Here is an 18,792-nt window from a genome sequence, read left to right on the forward strand (position 1 = left end):
GTACTAAAAGAAATTTTAAAAAATCACAGGGAATTTTGCATTGGAGCCTTTTCAGTGTTTTCCCCACCCTGACATCTTCAAACGAGGCAACATGTGGCACCATCACCATTTTCGTAGTGCTCATCACTGGAGCAACTAGCAAGCTGTGAAGTCTAAGGAACTGACTGTCCTAAGGTATAGTCCCATTACTGAATCCTCCAGGATAAGCACGCCCAAGAATAACACACTCAGCTATACCTGCCTCAGTTTCCTTGACTCCCAGGTGGAGGTTTTACTGTGCAGCAGAGGCCAAACAGCCAGTCTGTGCCTGGGGGCTGCAGAACCACAGTCGGGGAGGAATGAGATTAATTACATGAATAACAAAAAGCCGGATGCCAGTCACCAGCCCCCACCCCACTCAGCTCAGCGGGATGCAGAAGGGAAGCAAGCAGCTCAAAACCCAGAAGAGCTCCCAAATGAGGCCAGTCTTATCCTATTCCAGCTACAGACCTGCATCTTGGCCTTCACAAGGGCCAAGAAAAGCCCTGCACATTTTCTTTAGAAAGGAGCACAACAGTGAAAAGCCCCCAGTAGGAGAGTTTTCCTTTCAGTCTGACCTGGAGTGTCCTGTGCATCCGCCACGAGGGCACAGCCACCGGGAGCCAGCTCACCCGCTCGGGGAGGAGAAAAGGGAAGTTAATTTTTGCAGCCAAAAGAAAATAGGGAATTCTTTTCAGATGGCAGGAATGTAACCGTGACATTTAGTCACTTGCTATTTCTGCTTCCCGGCTATGTCTCTCCACAGGAAAGCCCCTGGACAGAAGCACCCTCCAGGCAGCATTGCAACATACGTGTCCTTAAACTCTGGTGTCTAATCCCACTCCTGTGGCCCCCGCTTCAGGTCCTTGGGAAACAGGGGCAGTTTTGGGGAGATTCAGTCTCACTCACCCTGTGCCTTGGCTGCCTTAAACAGATGCATGTGTCTGTCTGGGAAGAGGGCAAACCTGCAGTTCTGGCCCAAGGCTGCTCAGGGTCTGACCCCAGCTGAGAACAGCAGAGCTCCAGGACTCTGTCCAGGATGTCAGCCAGGAGAGGATGGCAGCACAGCCCTGCATTGGCTTCTGTGCTGCATTCAGAGCAGAGGGGAACCAACAGCACTTCCCCAGTTCTGAAATGCAGCCATTGACCACTGTCACAATGAAGAAATCACATTTGCTCCAGGTTGAGCTGCGATGATGGGTCACCCCATCCGATGGCTCAGAAGCACCCCCAGCCTAACTCCACCACGGGAGCAGCCTGATCTGTGCTGTCCTAATCCCTAGGACGTGTCCTCCAGGCATTGTGCATGCTCCCACAATTAGAGAAAGGAGAGCAGCCCAGCTGGGGTTACTCCAGGACAGGGCAGGCTGCACACCTTGCACAAGCCCCAGGTACAGCCCAGCTCAGGTCACCATTTCAGGCATTTCCAAAGCTCAGCCCAGTGTGCTGCTGCCAGCCTTGCACTGCAGGCTCTTTCTGCCACATAACTTAAAGTCTCATTCATCCACAGTTATTTCTTGGGCAAAACTTTGGTAACTTCCCTCATCTGATGGGAGTCCACTGCTTCAGCAGCAGAATTGCAAAATCTTAATGCAGGCTGTGCACAGGTTTGCCAAAATGTGGTTTGTATGGCAATGGGCAGCCCACAGTGGGGTGTAAACATTCCCACAGGAGCATTCACACCAGTAAACGCTGAGCTTGATATCAGTCTCAAACGTGATGATGATGGAAGACAAGCAAGATGCACCATTTAACTGCCAAAAATGCCATTTCATCACAGGATGCCATGGAGGGGATGTGCATTCAGTTGACTATCCACACATAGGCAGGGAAAAGCAAAAGAGAGGAACTGGAAAAAAATGCACAGCAAAACACAGATTCAGTTAAATATTTATGGGGGCCACTGCATTTCAATTACAAGCAGTTTTTTAGGTCAGCTGAGACATTTTAGTTCTGCTAAGGCAGATCAGCTCCAGGGGACAGGATACAGCTGACTACGCCAAGCCGGAGGCTCAGCCCTCCCAGCACACCCCGTAACTAAGGATAAAAACAGATCTGGGCAGGGCTGTACTTCCACTGGGCACAGCCCAAGTGATGGGACCTTCCTTCTCACCACAGCTGAAGCCTCAAGACACAGGACTGATGTACACAGACATCACTGTGGGTTTGTTTGCCTCTCCCAGCACTTGGAGCCCCACTGCTGGAAGTCAGGGCAGCTCACCAAATAAAGAAGATACCTCTGTGAGCAGCCAGCAGACCAGGCTGTGCTTTGGAAATCCCTGAAATCGTGGGCTGAGCAGTATCTGCAGCATGATGGGTTTCCATAGCACTGTTCCCACCTCGCAAGGCTCACTCTGTACTTTTTTCATAAATTCCCAATTTGTGCACTGCTGGCTGTCACCTAAGGCCAGATTATGAACGTGACACACATTCAGCCAGGTTCACCTACTGCCCCGTTGTAGCTGCACTGCCCAAGCACTTTCAGTGTGGGCTGAATTTGCAAAGGTCAGTTTCAGCATGTGCAGGACCAGCCTAAGGCCAGGAGTAAGGTAACAAATCCTTGAAACCAGCGTGATTAAAAAAAATAAACAGAAAAATAGAGGAAAGCAGCAACTGAAATCCACAACAAATATTACTAGAACAACAGCAGCTTTCCAACCATCTGAGATTAGAAGAATCTATGTCTGCATTTGCATTTTTACTCTTGGTACAGGGCACATTTTGTTAATGGCGAAATTCTGTGTTCCAGTCCTTGTTCGCTCATTTGGCCATTGTCCAGGATGTGGGTCACAATTCTCAAGAGGGCTGAGCAGCAACCAAACCACTCTGTGCTGTGGGATCTACAGGAACTTTACCACCTCACTGGTCAGCCTTCTCAGGTTGAACTCACTTCATTAAAAATAAATAAAATAAAAAATAAAAAAAATAAAATTAAAAAAAAAAAACCAACAAGTCAAGCCTGGGTGACAGAGGTGGGGCTGAGCAGAAAAAGGGGGTAAGACTCAAAATAAGAACCCCAGTCCAACCACAAGTATCTGAAGCAATATTCATAAACCAAACACTGGAATGACCAGAGAGCAGTACACCTGCCCTTACCAGCAGGGCAAATCTCAAGACAACATAAGCACTTCTAAAAAGGGTTTAAAATAAAAGCACACTGAGTCCACACGCAACATTTGTTTAAAAGCCATGTGAGAGGTGGTAAATTTCTGCAGGCTGACCCCCCACAAACGTAAGCAAGGGAAAATTATCAGCTCTGGGCTCCCAAAATATTTACTCAGTCTAACATTACTCTGACTACACTCAAACATTTCCAGAGTCCCATGCCACCATAATTCAAGTACACAGCACCCTTTCACAGTGGTATTTCCAAGTACTTCACCACCATAAAAGCCAACAGTGTCCTTGCAAGGTAGGACACCCATTCTAATGGGGAGAGGAGGCTGAAAGTGTGCAGCCTTCACTGTGCAACATCCAAGGGTCACATCTGAGCACTGCATCAAACTGAAATTGTGGAAGTAATTATGAAGCCTAGATGAACAGCCTAAACTGAGCAGGGAATAAGAGGCTGAGAGAAGACTGTGTCACGGAGCAGGCTGGAGTGTTAAAGTGGCTGCAATTGATCTAAAACTCGGGTTTAGATCTCATCTGGCCAAAAGCCAAAGCTTGGGAAGCACATCTGGTGGAGGATGTCAGTATACTCTCTGTGTTTCCTCACAAAGGCTTGGAATACCAGTTCTTATTTTTAGTACTATTTCCATTTCTTCATGTAATGAGTTCAGTGTTTTAGGCAGCCCTAGAGGAGCAGGAAGGACAAGTCCTGTAATAAAACTAATTAATTCATGTGGAATTTCTTGCCACTATTGTGAAAGTGGACAAATTCCTCACTTCTGAAAAGCTGCCCAAGTGGCCATTAATCTGGCTGTGGTCACAAGCAGGATTCCTGTGGCCTTCTGCAACACCCAACCAGCCCCCGGGACAGAGCCTGCAGAAACCAAAGTGGATGTTGTTATTTCCTCACACTGACTCCCACAGCCCAAGTTTTACTAGACAAGATAGTTGCTTCAGAGGGCTCCATGCCAAATTCCTCCCTGTGCCCACAGACCAATCATGCCTCAGTTATGTGCAGAGAGGTCTAGACCTTCCTAGACCTCCAAAGTCAGCCCAAAACAGGCATTTTGGGTTTATTCAAAGCTCTGTACACCAGTTGCTTTCCACCTGCCCAGTCCTGGCCATGCTCACAGCAACAGGTGCTCTGAAAGGAACAGGGTACCAAATTTGTTCCAAAGACATCAGAAGTTGTATTCCCAGTACCCAGTTTTATTCCCACTCCCAGGTCCCATCTGCAGGCAGTGGGAAGCTGGGCTCCTCTGTAGAAAAATTCCAGGCAAGAATCTAATCAACCAAAATCCCTCAATAATGCACAAGAATTAATGGAATCTGAAAGCTTGGGGTGACAGGGTCTGTGGGGTCTGGCAAGGAAAAAACAGAGAGAATACACTGATTTTAGTTACTAAAATCAACAACAACAAAATGACTCAGAATTCCCACAGAGAGCTGACCTGTAAGAAGGCACCATTTTGCCAGAGTCTCACTTTTTTCTCCCAGTTCCACAATGCTCTTTAAATTCAGTGATGGATTGGTGGACTAGCCTCTAATTAGTACCTGTACTGCTGACCCGGCATCCTGTCCCAGGAATGGCAATATTTCCTAAACACCACTAGAAAACAAATCTTCTGCTCCAAATGAGCTCTGTAATGGCCTGTAACAACCTGGATTTCTGCCTAAACAAAATCTTGCCCAAACCAACCCACAGAAGCCATGGAAGCAGTGCTGTTCATTATAGCCAAAAGAAGAGGCACCCACCCTACCAGGGCCAGCCCTTGCTCTAGGCCTTCTCAACCCAGTTTCCATCTTGGCAGGTTATTTACTTGTTCATTCACATCATAGTCAGATCAAGATGGTCCAGCAGTGGTTTCACTGTCATTCTATTTATCAAGCTCAGATGAAGTTCAGACAAAAAGAAAGGGCCCTCTACACATAACAGACCATATCAGAATCATGGCCCTTAGTTAGTGGTGGGTACCATGCTAGAAGAATGACTGTTGGAGCCCAGTAGTGCAGACAGAGATTCCAGAAAAGGAATATTGTCCTTGATCATCTGGACTAAGAAATGCCTTTTCAGAGCCTTGGATAGAACCTGTTCTTCCAACCTTCAGAAAGCAGTGTTAAGACTCATTATAGTGCCATCGCTCAGCATTTTCCTCACACTGGCTCAGCTGCAAAGCTAAAATAACAAAGCAGCTACTGAGGGAAGGGTGGATTGCAGCACCTCTGAGCAGTGTCCCCAAGTACCAAGATATGATTCACCAATACGACTGGAATTTGTTTTTCGCACAGGCGCTGCGGAGTGAATAAGGAGGACAAGGAGGAACTAAAAACAGCCACAGAAAGTCCCAGGGCTGTGGGGTCAGCTTCACTGCAAAGAGAAACACCATGGTGGCTCCAGCCTTCACACCAAACCCTTCCAGCAGCCACGTCCCAAAGGACACAAACCAGGCACCCTGGGAGCCTCTGAGGCAGATGTCCTGGATTGTCCACAGCCTTGGTAGGTACAGTTGTAGTCAGGGCTAGGAGGAAGAGCCCCAGCACCTACTCAGGGCTCCAAAAGTGAGAGGATGGAGCCTCATGCCAGCCACTCATCCTGCTTCTCCTCTTCATGCCACTCCTCTTCACTAAACCTTGAGTTTTTCTCCCCACTTCTGCTTGTTTTTGAAGAGCCAGAGGGAGGTGATCCCCTGGAAGCAATGGGAGAGGAGGGAGAACGCTCCTCTGGATCAATCTGCAGACAAATGGGTGCTGAGTACTGCAGACAGAATCTCCTGGGTCCAAACAGAAAGTGACCCAACACAACTTTCCACATACAAAAAAAAAAAAAAAAAAAAAAAAAAAAAAAAAAAAAAAAAAAAAATCATATTCTGTTCAGTTTCACTGGAGCAAAATGTGGGAATTCTTAAATACAGGGTACTCCTTACAGGTCACACTAAGGACACGTACCTGATCTTTGAAAGTAGCAGAAAGGTTTTAAAGGACACCCAAAACCACAAAAACACTTTCAGCAACTCACCAGTCACCTCAGACTGAGCAGCAAGCTCAAATGAGCAGCAAGCACTCTTGAAATGGTTGTCAGATGCTCACCCTTTTCTAGTTAGAAAACAGCAAGGAGAAAACAAGGGAAGGAAGGCTTCAATCTCCTCACCAAGCCAAGAGAAATTCATCAGCTTGGACTCAAGTCTTCTACAACTAGCCAGGAGAGTTGAGACCAGACTTCTGGCTGATGTCTGACGAGGAACATCATACCGGGAAATCTTGTGGTAGTCTGGAGCAAAAATACTGGGCAAAGCTTTATGAATTTTCATGATATTACAGGACATGTAATCCCACACATGTTGTCGTGCAAGTGAGTGCAGTGCACCGTGTCAATGTTGTAGACATCCCGTATCACAAGGACAAGCTGCAAGGAGGCACAAAGACACCTCTCTAAAATTGCCTCCAGCCAGTAAGGTGTGGAAAATATTATAGATTTCAAGGGGAGAGCATTAGAAATACCCTCATCCCACCTGAGCTGGTTTATCTGCAGAAAACTATAAGAAAAAGCAGGGATTTCTACACAGTCCAATTCCCACCAGTGCTTTGTGTCACTCTCAATTACAGCCCAGAATGAAATACCAAGAAATCGTTCCTTGCAGCCGGCAGAATTAATGGGATCTTTGACTACAGAGAGCACCAGGCAGTGAACTTGTTCCCTTACCAGCCAAGAGGCACAGTGCAGTTTTCTTCAGAATAAAAGCTGCAATGTCAGAGGACAGTTCAAGGCTTATAAAAGTGACCTGATGTCTCCCAGTATTTCAGTCCATAACAAAGGCACGTAATTCCTGATCCTTTCCTTTCTTAAACAATTTATTTCTACCATAAACTGATGCAACAAGAGACTTCATCTTCCCACTGGTATTTCACTAAATGACAAGTCTGGCAAAACACTGAACAGAAATCAATCAATAATGTAATTACAAAGAGCTGTCAAATGCTGGGCTGCAGCAAGGCTCTGATAACTGAGCACTAACCCTTTTCTCCTCAGCCTTTGCCTAGGATAGCCATCACATCATGTGTTCTTGTAATTAGGTGTCAGCTCAACGTTTAATGAGGTCACGCTTGGCCAGTCTGTGAATGAGAAACACCTTCCAGTTTGCTGCCAGTGTCTGCTGAAAGTAGGCAGAGATGTTTCAGTCAGACTTGGTCTACTGAAGGTAGCTTGTCTTTGTGGAAATAATAAGACTAGATTTGAAATCTGATAAATTGGCAGAAAACTCATCCTTCCAGAAAAGTGAAGATTCAGTTGGGTGAACTTCTTATCATGGCTCTGTGGGTCCAAACAAAGACCAAGACCTGTATGACAGAGCATAAGAATGTGCATGGGGAAGAAAGTGGCACAGGGCTGCCATGACATCAGCTCAGCAGAATAATCTGCACAATATGTTAGAACCACTAGCAGGGATTTTTCCTCCTCTCACAAGTCCACAGCAGGACCATGCACCATGGTCAGCCTCCCAGTCCCACAGCACACTCGGCACCCACGAGGCACCACATTGGTGTACACATGGACTACAGCTCCCTCCCCCAGGAAGACACTAATGGCAGCCTCAGGACAAACCTACCCCTCCTGCCAGATGCGAACAGTCAGAGAGGACAAGTTGGAAAGCCAAGCACAATGTGTTCAGTACATGCTGCTAAAGGACACAGTCACAGGGGCGCTGATTCCAGCAGCACTTCCCCAAGGGAGAGACAGGATGAAGATGGGTGGAATCGATAGTGGAAGTGCAAGCAACTGCAATGGATTTGCATCGCTCTAATACAGAAAGGGTCTGCTAAGCACTTAATCACAGCTACATATCTCACCCCAATTCAAGGAAAGAAAACAGGAATTCTTATGCCTGAAAACTCAACACACTACCAAGCTTACCTTTCCTTCTGTAACAGAAAGACTTTATTACAGCATTTTTACATTCTACCTTGGCCTTCCTCTTACTCTGTGTTTAGAGCAAAAGATCCTTCCTGAAGGAGTCCCAGCAGGAAAGGCAGATGTTACCATGCTCAGAAAGCTTAAAATTGTCCAATCAGAATAGAAATGCAAAAAATCCACCAAGGAAACTACTTTCTCCTAGCTCCATAGCTCAGAACACATGACCAGGAAAAGCAGGTACAGGAATGCTGCTGGCTGCTGGGATGAAACCCTGCCTTCACAAATCCAGTTGTGTTTGTGGATAACAGCAACAGCTGCCCATTGGGCAGATAAATTAGACCCAGATGATACTACAGCCAGGTCATGTACAGAGCCACACACAAAGACACCTCTCACATTCCAGTTTTCACTGTTTTGCCTCCTGAATTGTTTATCTCAGCTCAATTCCTGGATGTGGATAAAACAAACGACATGCACTTTCTCACAGACAGGGCTTCTTGGTGTTCCCTTGACAAATACCATACTCTGTGACTATAAGCCTGAAATCCAGAGGAAAGGAAACAACTGCAAAGGGCAAGAAGGAAACAGATCATTTGCCAAGGGACAGCATGAAAACACATTTCTGCTTTGGGTCAGAGCCTTGAAATCTTCCCAGGCTTCTCTCTCCCTTCCAAACCACCATTTTCACACCAGCAGCACTCTCATCATGGCAAACTCCGGTGGGACTGCGGCAGGAGGCAGCATTATTTTCAAGAAGCTACTTCAAAAAGGTGTTATTTACTGTCTCAATACTTAAAAGATGACCAGGTTAGCTCTTGACCAGACATAGCTGCTGCGGACAAGAATGAAGACCTGGTCCACCTACTGGCAAAGGCCCAGAAGCAATGAGGACAGATGAGCTGTGTGGTTTTCTCATTCACCTATCATCCCTACAGCTGTTACTAATTGCATTTGGCTTTTAATAACTTCTTCCAAGGCAAGGAGCTGTGCAAACATTTGGCTTATCCTGGGCAGAGCCGCTGTGGTGGCTCTGGACATATTAACACACTGCTGCGGATTTGGTTCTGGTAGTCAGCTTCCCTGGCATGTGGTAATGCCCCAGCTTGCATAAGCCAGGCTGAAAAGCCTGGTTGTTGCACTCATAACTAACCTCCCTCTTGCTCATGTGCTTCCAGCACAGGATGAGGGGGACACTCAGAGCCTGGCTCTCTTCTATTCCTCATCCACGTTTTAGCAACAGGTTTAGTACTTTCAGGACATCCACTACTGCATTGGACCCACCAACTTGACTGGCAGGGTCAAAGTTGTGGGGGCAGAAGGACAGATACACACATGCACATGCAGATCATGAAGGATGCTTCATTTCCTTATAAAAGCAGGAGAAAAGCAGAAGTCTTCCTGGCAATCCAGTAGAGATGAAAAATGCATTCATAGCATTACTGGCATGGTTTTCAAGTTGCTGTTAAAATTCCAGTTACATTATGCTACCTCCAACCTCAGAGTCTTCTGTGTTTTCAAGCAATACATTAAACTGTCTTTTAGCAGCTGCCTGCCAAGGGGAAATGAAGATTTTGACATCTGACCTGTAAGGAAGGATGTGTGGCATTTGGAGCTACCCAAATAAGGATTTTAGTTGGATGTTAAAACAAGCTGTGTTTTCAACAGTTAACTATTTTGACGCTGTTTTTGTGTCATGGGAGTTCAAAGTGGAGACCCTGGTCAGGTGAGTAAGGCAACCCTAGCCCTTAAGTTCAAGTTTGCTTGGAACCACATTCTTTAAACATCTCTCTTTCCCTTTGGAAAGGTTACTTTGCACTGGCATGGACTGAAAAAAACACATTAGTTTTAATAAGTAAGTGAGATTCCGAAGCAGGACTCATTAGCTAGCAGTGGGTTCTGAGACATATCCCACTAAATTAGTACAAGTATCCCAACAACAAAATAATACTACAAACACAATTAAACTGAACTGGCAAAGGGAAAAAAATTCTCGTAACTGTTCAGCTTTGAACAGTGGCTCAAGAACCATTTTTTCAAAGTGGAACAAGTTTTATTCCTAGGATCTTGTCTCCATTAGGAGAAAACATGTTTTTCAGCTATTCTTATAGTTTGGGCAAGACAATCTAGGGGATTTGTTGACATCATTGAGATTTGCCCTGCTCCACCTCTGAGGATAAGTTCCCACCTGGGAGCAGCACTTGGCATCCTGCTGGGCACTCTGCTGCACTTTGAGCCAGTTCAGGTCATCGATCTGACATTTGTTTTCTAGGACTGGCTTGCAGCAGGACTATGTCCTGAACCAGACTGAACAAAGTGAGAGGTGAACACAGCAGAAGGAAGCACAAAGGACATGGGAGCTGAGAGCTGGACAACACCACACAAGCCGCTGATTCCAGTTCATCATGGCTAAAACAGAAGGCAGGATCCCCACACTCTGGCTGAGATGGGAGAGGTTGAAAGACCCCAGTGGTACCTAAAATGCCTCTCAGATCACACTGTGTCTACCAGAGCCATATGGCCACCTTAGGCCTGTTTTGAATAGAAGGTGGCTGCAGGGACTGCAGAGACATTTTCTGCCAGGACACAGACTAACACCATATAAAGACAGTCCTCACCCTGCTCCCTGCGTCCTGGAGGACATTGGGCACATCATTTACTCTGTCTGCAACACACCATGATAATCTTGCTGAGGTGCTGAGAGAATAAACACACTCAATACCAGCAGGAGCTCTGTGAGCTCTGCACACACAGTAACAACCCTGTCCCCAGGTCAGGCGGCTCCAGTCACAAGTATGGGAATTTTACACCATGACCAGAAACAAACTGCAATGGAACGTGGTCCAGAGGCACCAAACTACCTAAAAGGCCCTGATCCCTGCAGATGCTGAGTCTCCACCTCACTCCCACTATGGGATGGGGGTTGATGCACTCGCCTCCCTGGGGAGGGTAGAAGTTCTCAGACTGATTTCCACAGACTGCTGCTATTTTGTTCCAACATTCCCAACATCTTCAAAATACCCAAAGCCTCTTGTGCAATGAGCAACATCCCCTGCTTCTTAGCTACATGGTGGTTTATGTTACTTTCCGCCTACAACCATTTCAGGATTGGCTTTACAGACCTTAGTGGAAGACTAAACAATGCTGGAGCCATAGCAGGAGAATTTGCAGAGTTTTATTCCTTGTTTCATTTGGGCAATCCTTCTGCCTCTCATCAGGGACAAAAAAACTTGCCAACCTCTTAATTTAGGAATAGCACGAGCTCTGCATTCCACTCCTCAATCAGCCAAAGGAGCCTTTTCAAGCTGGAAGGGGGAAAAAGGGTAAATACCTTTAAGCACATTTAAAAAAAAAAAAAAAAAAAAAAAAAGGCACCACAAAACCAACCACACCAAAAAACCCTCAACACCTGCTTTTTGCAGGCAAAAACTTGCTCTTGGGGCACTCTTGAAACTGGCTTAACATCAGCATTTGAAAGCAAATTCCAGTCCCTGCTCTTTTGGGTGCCAGAGTGCTTTCCCTGTCACTGCTTAAAACGAAAAGCAAACTCAGCTCCCTCATATATGTTTAGCAAGCACGGTACAAATGGGATCAAAGATGAGAGTCTGAAGAGAAGAGTATCAAGTGAAGCTTGTCAGATTCGGATTTTGTTTTTGTTGTGGGTTTGGTTGGTTTGGTTTGGTTGGGGTTTTTTTTCCTAATGGCTACAACAACCTGTTAAAAGTTTTGTAATCTGAAAAGTGCAAACCCTTTTGGATGTCCAAGCTCCTTTGCCAAGACATGCTCAACTGTGAATATTCCAGCTGCATGTTTCACATCACGCTGGTTAAGGATGTGCCAGTATTTTTATTATTCACCCCCTATGGATATTACAGAGCACCACATATATTATAGGGTTCTTAAACTGTGCTATTTATGTCTGTGTGTATTACCCACAGAGATACAATCAAATAAATCACACCCATTGTAAAGGAATAAAGATAATCAAATCAAGCAAAATACTGAGTGAAATTAATGTAATTCTGAATTAAAGCTTGTAAAAGAAAAAAAAGAAGCCCTAACTCTGAAAATCACCTCTCAGCCCGTCACTGCAATGCCCTCCACCCACCCCAGCTTTTTCTAAAAGCATAAGCCTCGAAGTCAGCACCAAATTCCTTAAATCTAAATGCCCCTGGCTTCTTCTGGAGAGTCTAAAATTCCTTCCCTTGACACTCAGATTCTGTAATCAAGGAAGATTTTGCGCCAACATTGTTCTCCAGAGTCCCAGCTCTCCACAGCCCTTCACAGCTGGGCAAGGGAGCAGGGACAGGAGAGGGAACAGGAGTGGGAACAACAGCAGTCGCAGCCTGGCTGTGCACAGCAGCAGCTTGAAACGTGCAAAGCTCTCCGTGCTGCTGTTTTTCCTTTACCCCACTCTCTCCATCTCTCCTCCTCGAGCAGAGCAGCGTGCACAGGTACCCAGAGCAGCCTGCACAGGTACCCAGAGCAGTGTGCACAGGTGCCCAGAGCAGTGAGCACAGATACTCAGAGCAGGGTGCACAGGTACCCAGAACAGTGTGCACAGGTGCCCAGAGCAGTGAGCACAGGTACCCAGAGCAGCGTGCACAGGTACCCAGAGCAGTGAGCACAGATACTCAGAGCAGGGTGCACAGGTACCCAGAGCAGTGAGCACAGGTACCCAGAGCAGTGTGCACAGGTGCCCAGAGCAGTGAGCACAGATACTCAGAGCAGGGTGCACAGGTACCCAGAGCAGTGTGCACAGGTACCCAGAGCAGTGAGCACAGGTACCCAGAGCAGTGAGCACAGGTACCCAGAGCAGCATGCACAGGTACCCAGAGCAGTGTGCACAGGTACCCAGAGCAGTGAGCACAGGTACCCAGAGCAGAGGCACAGGTACCCAGAGCAGTGAGCACAGGTACCCAGAGCAGGGGCACAGGTACCCAGAGCAGTGAGCACAGGTACCCAGAGCAGTGTGCACAGGTACCCAGAGCAGTGAGCACAGGTACCCAGAGCAGCATGCACAGGTACCCAGAGCAGTGAGCACAGGTACCTGGCTGCATTCCCATCCTCACAGAGAGGGGAGCCAAGAGGTACAGCCCAGTTCAGAGCACTTTTAAATAAAGCCTCAAGAGGGAAGGGAGGGAATTCAAAGCCGTGCCGCTGAACTAGTTATGCAAACAGGGTCAAGAGCCCAAGTCATAGTCAGGGGAGCAAAACCAGCAAGGCAGCAGAAGTCAGGGACGGGTGATTACAAAGGAGAAAGTGCTGGCTTCTATTTCCAGAGATGATTTATCAATTCTCAACATTTCACGGAAAAGGAAGGAGCCTGCAGCCGATGGCACGGGAGAGAGGCATTAACAAAACCCATCAGTGCTGCACCGGCAGCCCGAGGAGCGCTCCCTCCCACGGCAATCACAGCAACAGGTCCGGAGCCTGCTGCTGTCCCTGTCCCCGGGCTGTGCCCCGGCACACGCTTCTCCTGTCCCTGCTCCCAATTCCCGGAGCGGGGGAGCCTGGGGAGCCCAGGACCCCACGGCAGCTGGCAGAGGTCACCTCATCTCCAGGGTGGACTCTGCTGGAAGGGAGCCCATAGGGAACAGGTTCCTCCTCCCACAACAGGGACCCTGCAGTCCCCCAGCTTCCCCCAGAACACCAGGCCCCCCGAACCACCTCTCTTCCTTACCTCTAGGGCATCCACTACCCTGCAGGGTGGTTTTACTCCTCCACTGAACACAAATCTAAACGTTCACTTCTCTCTGCTCCCCAAAGGACCTTCCCCAGCCCTCAGCTGCATCTCCCCAGAGTTCACACTGATCTGTTCCCATGGTGGGTATTTTCCCCTAAAAGCCCCCAACCTCCAGCCTGCAGACCCTGGAGCAGACCCTGCATCCCGCCCCCCACCGCGATACATTCCACCCCTGGGGCTCCTGTCCCATAGCAAGGAAACCTCTCTACCCTCCGCAGTAACTGCACCCCCAAATATCTCATTTGCCCATCCCAGGGATGTGTCCCCCCTCCAGCGCCCCTCTCATTCCTTCCCTCTTTGCGCTTCCTTGGACTTATTCTCGCTCCTCTCCCGCAGGGATCCCCCTTGTCTCCCTCCCGCTCTGCCCCGGGGAGACCCCCCTGAGGCCACCCTTTAGGGTTCCTTTGTCCCCCGGCCGTCCCGGCCCCCGGCGCTGTCCCGGGACACGTTCTGAGTATCAGACCCAGCGCCCGCCTGTCCCCAGCGCACTGTCCCCAGTCCCCGGTGTCCGGTCCCGTGTTCCCGGCGCGCAGCTCCCGGTGCCGGGCGCGCCCCGCGGAGCGCTCGGTGCCCCGTCCCCGGTGCGGGCTGGGGCCGGCCCGGGCGCTGCTCACCTGCGGGGCGCTGCTCACCTGCGGGGCGCTCGGCGCTGGCGCCGTACTCGGCGGTGTCGCGGCGGCGGGCGCAGGTGCCCTGTCCCTGCACCAGCGCTTGCAGGGGCAGCTCGGCGCCGGGGTCGGGGTAGCAGCGCAAGCCGGCGGCGCAGCGCGGCGTGTAGACCCCGCACGCCTCGGCCTCCAGGCGGGCGCACACCGGGCAGCAGCCGCAGCCCGGCTCCCGCACCAGCTCGGGGCAGGGCGGGCGGGCGGCCGGGGGGCAGGCGGCCAGGCGCTCCGCCGTGCAGGGCGGGCAGCGGAACAGCACCTCGGGCAGCGCCGGCCCCGCCAGCGCCAGCGCCGCCGCCGCCGCCGCCACCAGCAGCCGCGGCCAGGCCGCCCGCGCCGCGCCGCGCCCCAGCCCGCCGAGCGCCATGGCGGGACTGCCTGACTGACTGACTGACTGACTGACGGACTGACTGCCTGCCTGACTGACGGACTGCCTGCCTGACGGACTGACTGACTGACTGACGGGCGGCCGGGCCGGCAGGTGGACGCGCCGCTCGGCCCCCCGCGGGGCGGCGCGGGGCGGAGAGGAGAGAGAGGAGAGGAGCGGAACCAGGCGGCACGGCACGGCACGGCACGGCACGGCACGGCACGGCACGGCACGGCACGGCACGGCACGGCACGGCTCGGCGCGGAGCGGGGCTGAGCGGGGCCGGGCGCGCCGCGCCGTGCTGGGTCCTAGAGCCGCCCCCGCGCCCGCCCCCGGGCCCCGCGGGGGTCGGGGCTGTCCCTCCCCGTGGGGAGCGGGACCAGGCCCAGAGGGGGCTGGGGCCAGGCGAGATTGGGGGTGACCCGAGGAGGAGCTGTGTGGTCTGACCAACGCGGGGCCAGGACCTGCTGCAGTGGGAGACAAGGAGTCCCTCTGGGCACGGGGGCCTGCCCCGCTGAACATGGCGGGGACAGACGCAAGGGAGTCAAGACCCGCCTCACAGAGACACCTTGAACAGGGAGGGATGGAGAGCCCACTCCACCAGAGGTTCCTTTCTCACAGCAACACCCAGTGCTGGGAGAGGGGAACTGGGTGATCTCCACACCCCCAAAAACAAGGGGAGCTGGGCGCTAAGCAAGGGCCCACTCTCACTGCCAAAAAAGTGCCAGGCCTGGCACAGGCAGCTACAGGTCAGTCCAGGTGCCACCATGGGCGTGGGGGCCAACACTCCCAACACCCAGTTGTTCACCAGATGTTGGTCCTGGGAGCCACCATGCTTCCATGGGAACAGTTGGGTGAGACCTCTTGGAGAACAAGGGCTCCATGCCCATAGGGATGCCCCATGTCTCCAGCCTGGCTGCCCACAGGGTATTTTGCCCCCTGATCAAAGCTGCCTGCGGCTGACCCAGCACCAGCCCTGTGGCACTGCCTCATGGGAGTGACCAAAAGTGGGGTACAACCAGAGGCACAGAGGCAGACGTTTCTGGGCTTTGGGGTTTTGATATGAAATGCCCATTTCAAACCCTATCATACTCCTTTTCCTGTGGCCCAACTATCACAGGCTATGCAGAAGATTTTAACTACAAAGGAGTATTACATAGAGGTGACTTTTTTTTTCCTTAATAAAAAAAAAATTAACAACAAAGTCAAGGGAATGCAACTGAGCTAATGAAGCTGGAAAACTCAGTTAATGTCTTTGTGGGGTGTATGGTTAAAGTCAGGCAATGAGGCAGCCTGAGTTCCCTCAGCCACAAGAAAAAGGACAGCTTTGAAGCATTTAAAATTTGGTGGAGTAATTTTTTGTTGCTCTGGTTTTAGTTTTTTTCAAATTAAGAAAAATGCAGAATGCTGCTGTTGACAACTCGCGCGACACAACTTTTGGCACAGGATTACTCACAGCTCTGGAGTTATACAACAACATGTTTGTTTGTGAGATTGATGACTGCAGGGTTGGGTTGATGGACTGCAGCGTTCAGCATGCTCTGTGAAATCTGTGATACGTCCTGGGACCGAATATGCAGTCCCATCCCAGTCCCTGGGTCTTCCCAAATAATAACTCAGGTTTTACAAGAGTTTAATCAAGCACGGTTCCTTTCTCTGTCTGCCCATCGTGCTTGCAGATACCTTGCCACAAAGGAACTACCCACTTGCCTTAATTTTTAAAACACACCATTGCTTGTTTGCACCTTGCTTAAATTGGACATTGATTTTAACCAGCCCCATTTCACTTTGGAAAGTATCCAGTTGGTTTTGGGGTCCCTGTGACAGCAGCACTCGTTGCACTGAGTGCAGGGGACTCTGAAATTCCAAGCCAACAAATGCGTCCCCCTGAAATAACAAGCAAATAATGGAGAGATTTTTATTCTACTTCATGTTACAAAATGTCTTTTTATATTACAGAATCCAAATTTTAGCCTGGGCAACTTGAGAAAGTCTCTTCCAGAGGACAAAAAGAAAAATAAATGCAGTAAAAAAGCCCAGCACAGGATTTGCAATTGTTACTCCCACAAATCTCAGAGTGGGAAAATGGGATGCACAGCCCTGCATACCAGCAGCCCTTCAAAAGCCTCCCTTTTAAACAGATTTCCCAGCAGATGTTCAATAGAAAATGGAGCAAATTATTTTCACTGCACACTTACAATTTCTCAGGGATAGCGGGAAGGAGGCTCTCGGTACCTTTTTTATGATCTGCTGTTGACTTCACTAATGACTCACATTTGGTTCCAATGAGATATTTTCATATGACTAATGAATCTATATTTGGAGGCGTAAGAGGGTTTGGCTAATTATCTGTTGCAGTCAGTTAAATATTCCGAGTATTCGAAGTAGGTTTTCTTCCAGTGGCAAATCTTATGCCCTCACAGTCTGTCTTCTGGTGCTTTAAAAGAGCCCGGAACTTTGACTCGCACCAAGCTGACATCTGGGTTTCTGCATGTGTAAGCACAAGAGATGGCCTGAACTTAATTATACAGCAAACCAATCCTGCGTTTTTCAGGTGGCCAATAGGTCATTGCCCAAGGGACGATTTAAACCCGATTTTTCAACACGCACTTGATGCTTGCAGCGGCCCATTTTGCTGGGGGCATTTACTGGGGTGCCATTAATAACTCCTGGCAGGGGCAAATTCCTTCTAAGCACCGTTGTGTAGGCTGCTTGTGCACAAATCATTTTTCCACAGGGAGGGCTCGAAATCTGATGAGAGAAGGGAAGGTGGAGAGGAGGGGGAGGGAAGGGGCTCCGCTGGCTCAGCTGCCTGAATTGCAGAAGGACATTAAACATAATGATCCTGTAGGGAAAGAAACCGTACGCAGCTCAGATGTGGGAACGAGCCAGGATTTCCTGCTCATATGCTCTTTAGTAGGTGCTCGGGCTGTTCTCCCTCTTTTATCGCCGTCATTTTCTTTGTCTGCCACTGAAGCAATAACACCGGTGCAGATACAATGGATCAGATGTTCCCCCTGCCCCTGCTGCAGCCCTGAGCTGGGAGACCTCTCTGTGCTGCTCTCCAACTCCAGCAGAACAATAAAGAAGATTTTACAGCTGTTGTGGGGATGGGGGGAGGCAGGGAGGCAGAGGGAAACAGCTTGAGTGCCCGTGGCCAGCTATAATTTCTCCAGTGGGTCTTTGCTGACAGTTTTAGGATTAACAAGTGAGCTCTGTTCCCAGGCATTTACCCCTCTGGATAAGCTGGCCTGTTTGTTCTCAAGGGTTTATTTTACCCTACAAAATATGGCATTGCCAAACAGATGTACGCTTGTTCCTAGAAAGGCAAGTTATAGCTGAAGCTGCATCTCACACAGGCTTTAGCCCTTGGAATTGTTTGGAAATGCTACAGTATTCCTCCGACCCTTTTCAGGGCAGTTTTTTCCCACAGACGTGCTGGTTGATTCTTTTATGGCTCTGTCCTTTGTCAAGGATGAATTAGGAAAAATAAACTCACAAACAAAAAGTGGAGGCCCAGCACGGAGATCCTCTTGCTCCCAATGATTAAGAAGTATTTTATAGCTCCGAGTGTGTGGGGGGAGAAAACAAAATGCCCTTCTGCCTTTTTCTTTCCCTCATTTTTTCTTCATGGGTAATAGAGGATGGGGGAGGGGGGGAAGAAAAAAAAAAAGTCAAGAAAATTAAAACAGTGTTTAAATTATTTTTAAAGTCCTCCTTTTCAGTACATTGACACAAAGTACTTTACGGTGGGTGCTGGAGTCCAAAACATGGTGAGGGGCAGGTGATGACGAAGGGGAGGCTGTGAGGAGGAAGGTTGGGATTGATGTATTTAGGCCTCCACATTCTGTTTGTGAGTTTATTTTTCCTAATTCATCCTTGACAAAGGACAAAGCCATAAAAGAATTTTGTTTTCTCCCTGGAGATTCAGCAAAGTTCGGCCATGAGTAAAAGGTACTGGGAGGTAGGAATTGCCTCT

At 49.2% G+C, this 18,792-nt stretch overlaps 1 protein-coding gene across 2 annotated transcripts in view; it reads right to left on the reverse strand.

Annotated features, from left to right (window-relative positions):
• Window positions 1-14,926, reverse strand: part of IGFBP2 (insulin like growth factor binding protein 2) — a 60,495-nt gene extending 45,569 nt beyond the window's left edge. The window contains exon 1 of one of the 2 annotated variants that reach the window (XM_083865243.1): window positions 14,414-14,926. In XM_083865243.1, coding sequence (XP_083721369.1) covers window positions 14,414-14,813 — 400 coding nt within the window. In that variant the 5' untranslated portion in view covers window positions 14,814-14,926. Of the gene's footprint in view, window positions 1-13,085; window positions 13,111-14,413 lie in introns of those variants that run through there. The other variant, XM_083865244.1, reaches the window with a different exon arrangement.
• Window positions 14,927-18,792: the final 3,866 nt, after the last annotated feature.

Source organism: Zosterops lateralis, assembly GCF_965231275.1.
Source record: "Zosterops lateralis genome assembly, chromosome: 7".
In the NCBI taxonomy this organism is placed as follows: Eukaryota; Metazoa; Chordata; class Aves; order Passeriformes; family Zosteropidae; genus Zosterops; species Zosterops lateralis.